This window comes from Antrostomus carolinensis, unplaced genomic scaffold, assembly GCF_000700745.2.
Source record: "Antrostomus carolinensis isolate BGI_N321 unplaced genomic scaffold, ASM70074v2 scaffold30124, whole genome shotgun sequence".
In the NCBI taxonomy this organism is placed as follows: domain Eukaryota; kingdom Metazoa; phylum Chordata; class Aves; order Caprimulgiformes; family Caprimulgidae; genus Antrostomus; species Antrostomus carolinensis.
Genome location: NW_010311851.1, coordinates 5,915 through 13,389, shown reverse-complemented (window position 1 = coordinate 13,389; position 7,475 = coordinate 5,915). Strand labels below are relative to the sequence as shown.

The window sequence follows — 7,475 nt, the reverse complement described above, 5'->3', positions numbered from 1 at the left end:
CGCTCCTTCTCGGAGAGACTGACCGACCCCTTTTCCTGCCGCGGTACAAACTGCAGTGAGCACAGAACAGGTATCCGTGGGCCTAACTAGCTCTTTTAACAAACCATCTGCGAAACCGAGTTTTCCCGTGTTAACTAACGCCCTTTTTTAAAAGTGAAAAGCTTTGTTTTATTAACAAAGGGCGGGCAGAAGCAATAAAACCCAACCGAAAGTGTATTTGTCTCTGTGTCGAGTTTGTGTGTGACTGAAGTTGCAGTCTTTCCCTCACAAGGACTTCCTGTCCCTGTGAAGCTGGCTGTTGTGAAGCTCCTAAGTTCCTATAACTTAAAAACCAGTATTTTTATCCTTTTTGCTGTATGTCTCCTATTTTTATTTTCTGTTCCACAGTATTTTTGGGCCAAGTGGAAAAAATCCTGTGAGGAGGGCTGGTGACAGAAAGGCTGAATGATCCCCACCATTTTAAGCCGTACAAGAAGATGCTGAAGTGTTGAACACATTGGTTAGTTCTTTGCTTCTACTAACAAAAGGTATTTTGACTTTTTAGTCCAGGTTTAAGCAAATGAATGAACAAGGAAGAACCTCTTCTTCTCTGGTGCATAGGGATGTTGTATTTCACCTTTAGAACATGCTGGAACCAAATCTGTACCAGAAACAGCTTTTGAAGGATGTGTGGATGGTGAAAAATGGCCTGAGTGGAAGGTTAAGGTAACTGTGGTAATATATCCACCAAATGTGAGTGTAGCTTATCGCTAGTAGAGAGTAAATGCTGGAAGAGCTCTCACCTTCTTTCCCTCCTCTTCTCACTACCTCCTTTCTATCTCCGAACCATGTTACAGGAAAGTGCAGTAGGAAAACCTGCTACTGTTTCTCTATGACTTCTGGAAAAATCTGTGTCTTTCTCTGAAAGTCAAGAATCTCTCGGATTGTGAGCAAAAGTAACCACTTAAGCAGACTTCTTAAATCCACTGATGCTTTCATAAATGTAAATAATCCACATGCTTTCATAGCTGTAAAACTGAGCATTTTCTATTTTCTTTTATATTCATTACAAGTATTAAAATACATGTTTCTTTTTGCTTTCAGGTATTGATGTACTAGTCGTGCTTCTCTATTTCGAGTCAGCATGTCGAAGAAATCTGAAGCTCCGCTTTCCTTGTCTGACTGCCTCTGCCAAATTTGCATGGATATCTTTGTGGAGCCGGTGACGCTGCCATGCAACCATACCCTCTGTAATTCTTGTTTCCAGCTGACTGTTGAAAAGGCCAGCCTTTGCTGCCCTTTTTGTCGGCGGCGGGTCTCTTCTTGGGCACGATATAATGCCCGCAGAAATACTCTTATCAACTGGGAACTCTGGGAAAAGATTCAGAAGAATTACCCAAAGGAGTGTGAGCGTAGGATTAACGGCCAGGATTTGGAAGAGGAAAGTAAGTGAAATGTCACTTGTCCTGGGATGTCTCTGCTTTAATTACTGTTGGTGGACTTTGGATGTTGTGAAATATAAGAAACAGGCTGTGTTGCTGCTAGAAAATGCAGTGTCAGAGATTGCCTGTGACAGGGGCTCGCAAGGCAGAGAAATGGCTGTCTGGGCTTTTTTCGTTTGTAGTACAGCATGTAAGTTATATTAACTGATCACTTCGGTGGATATTTGTTCATGGATTTTGCACAAAGCGTGAGTGTACAACTGCCTGTCCTTGCAAAGGCAGTAGGTCATTACTGGTACAACTGTAAAATCTGTAAGTGGAATATTTGTGTGTGTGTGTTTATTGCTTTCAAGTAAGTGAAGTGGTTAAATTTTTTTCAACTCTTAGATACTGTTAATTAGTTGGCGTAGAAATTCCAGGGCTTCAGTCAATGCTGGAGGCTCTGAGTGAGCCTAAAATTGTGGTATCAGAGAAGAGGAAGTGAAATCTGATTAACTCTCTGAAGAAGGATTTTGGGTTTTCTTGTGTTGTAAACTCTGTTGGAGGAGGCTAATTGGTAGGTTGGCCCTGTGACACGTTGTTCCGCTTGCAGTATTATGAAGTCTTTTTAGTTGCAAAGAGCAAAAGACATGAGTTAAGGCACCATTCATATTTGCTTTATATACAGTGCTTGAAAAACACCATTCTTGCCACTCAGTAACATGGTGCTTTTTTATTTTGTTCTTTTGTAACACAAAGTGTTTTTTTCCCACAGCGTTTGATTTAGGCCAGATCATTCCTGTGACAGGGTATGGAAGTGATCTTTTGTTAAAATCTTTGGTTGTTGACTGTTATGATCTTGCTTTGTTCCTCACTTTTTTTTTCTTTCCTCTCTTTTAGTCTGTGTCCCCCATCCACAACACCAGTTAAGCAAGCCTGGGGAACTGAGACGGGAATATGAAGCAGAGATTAGCAAGGTAAGTCTAAAAACATAGTTAAAAGCATAAATGCTTTGTATCTAGTTATTTTAATTGTTCCCACAAACAGCTGTAATGTTAGTTAATGAAAAAGAAAGATACTTAAAAAACATTGTTGCTGCAAGAACACACTGGTCATTTCTGATGCTAATTTAGTCAGTATTTCTCTTAGTCAATACCTCACATTTCCCAAAACTCCACAGAGGAGTTCTTTTGGGGTTAGAGTGTGACCTGTCACAGTCTCTATCCTTGCCTACGCATACTAAAATGCCTTTTATATGTTCTCAGGTGCACATAAAGTATTTCAGATTAGGAAATATAAAAAATTGGAACTGTTTTGGCTTTGGTCTTGTACTTGCCTTCGTGATTTCACAACCTAGGTAACAGACCACAATTAGATGAGCTTCAGTAATGAACATACAGCATTTTCTTTCTTGTTTGCTCACTCCCTTATGTTATCTGTGTTCATTTTAAAATGGGAAAAAAAAAAAAAAAGACATTTTAATGTTTACCTATTTAAGGATCCCTCTTCCTCCAATTTAGATGTAGTAGTAAGAATTATTGTTGGAAATAGCATTGGAATGTTCCTTTCCCTGACAGCCCCTTTGCTGGCTGTTACAAGAATGAGGGGAGTACGTGAAGCAGAGGACTGGAGGATTCTCTTTTGTGGCAGTTAGGGGATGAGATGGATTGGCAGCAATGGTATCGATGGTGAATGGAGATTGTGCCCAAAAGCAGTGAAATAAGTAATGGTGTCTGGTGCCAATCACAAGACATCAACGCATGCTTTGAAACAAACTCAGACTTAACGTAATTTTCTGTGGTATTATAGTGTGATGCTCCTCTCTAAAGCAAATTTCCACATTCCATTACCCAGTTAAGAAAGCTTTATTAATTCTTGAAGTACTATGCTGTCCTTGTGGAGTTACTGCTAACTGGTTTACCAAGAGTGGATGTCTGCTGTAAGGAAGGTGGATTTAAAATTCTTGGTCTGCTGCTTTGGGTTTTGCATGTTTCAAGGGAGCAGAAGGACTCAGATGAGGGATGTGCTGTCCTTTAGGCATCTTGTGCTAATATCTGGATTACGATGATAGAAGCAGGTTGAGCTGTGGTCTAGCTGGTATCCAGCCTTGTGAAGAATCTTAATCTGAGTTTCTCTGTAGATCTGTGTATTTGGAGATCTTAGTAAATTTTTACTAACACCTTGAAAAGGTGAGTAAAGGAATTTAACCTTGCAGGTGAGCAAGGTTAACGGTATATAGACTTACAGAAACCAGTGTAGACTGATCACTCTAGGTCACTGTGATCAAACTAATGACTCTACGCGCAATATCAATTTGATTCTTACATCTTTGGAGAGCTGTGTAATTAAATATTGGCTTTGAAGTGTGCAGATTGTCTTTGTGAATAGTGGATTGTTCACGTTTAAGAAGCGTCAGCTGAGAGTTTGTGGTGTGAAGTGTGGTCCTACAGTAGTAATCTTTAAAAAAAAATCTTTTTTAGGTGGAGGCAGAAAGGCGAGCGCACGAACAAGAGGAGAACAAGGCAAGTGAGGAATACATTCAGTGGCTTCTAGCAGAAGAGGAGGAGGAAAACAGATTGGCAGAAGAGAGACAGAGCGAGATGGAGAAACAGCTGAAGCAAGATGAAGAGTTGGCCTGGCAACTGAGTAACAGTCTGGTGAGTTAGGATCAAGAGGGACAGTAGAAAACACTAATATAGTACAAGCAACTTAGACTCTCCAGAGCAAAAGTTAAAATTTTGAGTCATTTAAATTTATTTCAGTTGTAGCTGGAAGCTATTGTCAGTCTCTAGTACTTTAGATCCTTGAGCGACCATTAATGTTTGAAACGGGAGGGTGAAATACTCCAAACTTCTCTGTGTAATATGGACTGGAAATGTGTGATGGATGTTAGTGTGAAACATTTTAAAACATTTTTCTTCTGAATACTTTCTTTTTCCTGTGGTTTTAAAATTCTTTATTACGAAGAAATGGATGTCTGTAACCTGTACTGAAAAAAAGGAATGTATGATGAAAGTTTAACTTACATTTTTGTATATTTTTTTGTTATGTTAACGTGTTTTGGGGTTTTGGTTGGTTGGTTTTTGCTACCTGATAATAGTCCTAATGAGGAAACCTGTGTACTTATTCTTGAGCAAAACCTCTTGTCCCTTAATAGAAGTGTATCAAACATGTAAGACTTCTTATTCCATAACTATCCATTACAGTTCTAGATTTTTTGTACAAAAGTAACTAATTCTGCAGCAGAAGCAAAGTAGTTCTTTGGGTTTTCTCCAGTTCGTGTTGTGTTTTGTTTTATATAATGCAATTTTTCATTGTAAATGAAGAATGATGATTCCAAAGGACACATGCCCAGCAGCCCTTCACCAGCAGGCCGTCTCTCACCTGAAACATCCCCAGCTAATTTGTGCAAGATGAAGAACAAACCAAGCAACTCTGGAGACATTCAGAAGTAAATAATTCAAGTTTTTGTTCTTAATTATTGATCTATTTCTTGGTATAGTGTCCCTCTGCTCCATTTGCTTCCTTGTAGTCCAACTTCCCTCGATAATCAGGGGCAGCTGTAAATTGTAGAATGTTGAAACATCTCCTCATAGTATAATTTGGAGCAGAAGGGAGACACTTGTCCTTCTCTTTTTTTTGTTTGTCAGAATGAATCTGAAGATCTTGAGTAATGCAAAGGGATGACAATTCAAGAAAAAATAACTTTTAAAAGGTATATATATATTTTTTTTTTTTTCCTTTAAGGTATCTGTCTCCAAAGCTTCATCATACGGTGGGATCAGCATCATTCTCCAGAACAGCAAAAAGAGGCAGGAGTGACTCTGGCTCTGTGGTAACTAGAATAATTTTATTATAAATAGCAGTGTTAGTAATTCTGGGTTATTTTCCCCTTGGCTATAGATTGCCAATCCTATATCTCCCTTGTACATCAGCGCTGGGCAGCTTATCTTCCCCTTTTTGAGCTGCCTTTGGTATTCATGATTCCACAAAGCGGAAAGGGAAGAAACCGTACTTGACAATCAGCAGATGCACACCTACGGCTTACTTGATAGTTACTTTGTATACCCTTTACAAGTTCCTTGCATAAACATCTTCAGCGAGCTTTGGGTTGCAACCAATGGTGTATAAAACTAAAATGATGGTTCTGGAGCTCGCTGGAGGAGGATGCACTCTGATTTTCATCATTCCGTATGTCTGTCTGATCTTTCCTGTTAGGCTCCTAAAGAGGATGAGCATGCTGGTACCTTCAGCAGCTGATTTGAGTCATTGATAAGAGAAGAATGCTGCAGTTGTGTTTTCAGTCCTTTAGCTAAGCTTCTGTAGGTTATGTTAAATACTGTCATTATTATTAAACAATTATGTGGGTTTTTTTAAAAAGAGAAGAAGTCAACTTAATATCCCAGAGTAGTTAAGAGCAGTGCAGCTATGAGAAGCAAGATTTGCATTTTATTCATACCAATTGGCTTTTGATAAATTTACTTATTTAGTGGTGTCTCCCTTTTCTTCAGGAGGCCAGTAGCAAAGAAGGCAGCAGTTCTGTGTGGCAAGATGAACAAGAGGAAATGCCAACACTGTCTCCACAGCTGACCGGTGTGATTAAAGATTCTAGTGCTAAGGATTCGTTTTTGGAATCATGCATGAACTATTTCAGTGCCTCAGCTTCAGGGGAAATGGCCGCTCTCAAGCAGGAAAAAACACCAGGACCAAATTGTCTAGGAGACAAAGTTCCAGATGTGCTTAATGGAATCACAAAAGGGGAAGGGTCTAGAGCAGACCTTCATAGATCCAAAGGAGAAGATGATGGAACTGAGTCAGACAGTGGCAGTTTAACACATGGAGAAAGTATAAACCTTGAAAACTCTGGTGAAGCATGTATTCAATCAGCAACAAATTCTGTGATGTCTGACAGCAGAAGTGTAATACGTGATGTCATGAAGGTGGCTAGACACTCAGATGAAGAGAAAGCAGAGAGACTGCAGAACATTAAGGAGGCTCCAAAAAGAAAGTTGCTAGAGCCACCAGCTGAAGCAGTGGTTGACTTATGTGTGCTTGATAAGAGGAGAAGAACTTTTCCAGAAAGTTTAGAGGACCAAGAGGTGCAGATAAATGATTTTAACTTGCAAATGCAGAAAGCCTGTGAGCAGGAGTTCTATGAAAGGCGAATGCAAGAGGAGCAGGACAGGCTTCTGGCTCTGCAGCTACAGAAACAGATCAACAAGGAGGAAAGGACACTTAATCGACGGAAGGGCTCTCCGGATGAGTACCTTCTTCGCACCAAACCACCTCAGTCTGTGAAAGACTCACCTGCTAGAAAGGGAAGTTCTAAGATGGTAAAAGACTCAAAGGTACCGAAAAAACAGGCTGAAACAAATCATCGCAAGACTCGGAAAGGTTCTTGCAATGAAAACTGGCAGTCCCCTGCCAGAGTGCGAATGAAGTCACCCAGCATCAAGGGAGGGAAAGTTTTGAACTGCGTGGTTAATACCAGTGACGCAAATGATATTTGTTCATTACCTATGAATAAGCAAAAGACGATCCTTCAGATGTTCAAAAGCTCTGTTGTGGAGTAGATCAACAAAACGACAAACGTGCGGTGGAATGAGAATTAAAACCGTGGTAACGCTTTCTCTTGTGTTAGGCAAAGCTTCCTGCAAACTGTTTTAAAGGTGTTGGTTTTGAGGGGGATCACATTGAGTGGCAACGTTGTGTAATCTGAGAAGTTTTAATAACATATGCCCCCAGACTAAAAAATTTGAATTTGTCTTTTCTTGACTACAGCTTATTTTGTTTCACTTAACATATACATATTTTTGAATATGAATACTGTTAGTGTTTCAAAACAAAATAAATGATGATCTTATCTTAGATTGAGAATTCGGCAACTTTGACAGAAAGGATGCACATTCCACGGGGGAAACAAGCAAGAACATGAGTCTGTGTTTCCAGTTGTCTGCCAGCTGTGAGGTTGAGGCTTCACTTGGCATGACGATTGTCCTGTTGAATTGAAGCATGTTACTGGCATTTAGGTTATTTGTTGAATGGCATTATTTGCATGACAATTAACAAGAGTAT

The 7,475-nt window shown here is 39.7% G+C and overlaps 1 protein-coding gene across 1 annotated transcript; it reads left to right on the top strand.

Moving 5' to 3' along the window:
- The first annotated feature begins 1,123 nt into the window (after window positions 1-1,123).
- On the top strand, window positions 1,124-6,973 carry RNF168 (ring finger protein 168). The gene is made up of 6 exons (XM_010166866.1): window positions 1,124-1,424; window positions 2,301-2,377; window positions 3,881-4,057; window positions 4,727-4,851; window positions 5,148-5,235; window positions 5,912-6,973. Exons 1-6 carry the CDS (start codon window positions 1,124-1,126, stop codon window positions 6,971-6,973), a joined length of 1,830 nt encoding a protein of 609 aa, XP_010165168.1.
- The last annotated feature ends 502 nt before the right edge of the window (window positions 6,974-7,475 follow it).

Excerpts from the sequence above, each read along its gene's own strand:
- RNF168 (XM_010166866.1), top strand. The coding sequence starts at position 1,124 with ATGTCGAAGAAATCTGAAGCTCCGCTTTCCTTGTCTGACTGCCTCTGC. Across the intron at positions 2,378-3,880 it reads ATGAAGCAGAGATTAGCAAG|GTGGAGGCAGAAAGGCGAGC; the intron begins GTAAGTCTAAAA and ends AATCTTTTTTAG. Across the intron at positions 5,236-5,911 it reads GGAGTGACTCTGGCTCTGTG|GAGGCCAGTAGCAAAGAAGG; the intron begins GTAACTAGAATA and ends CCTTTTCTTCAG.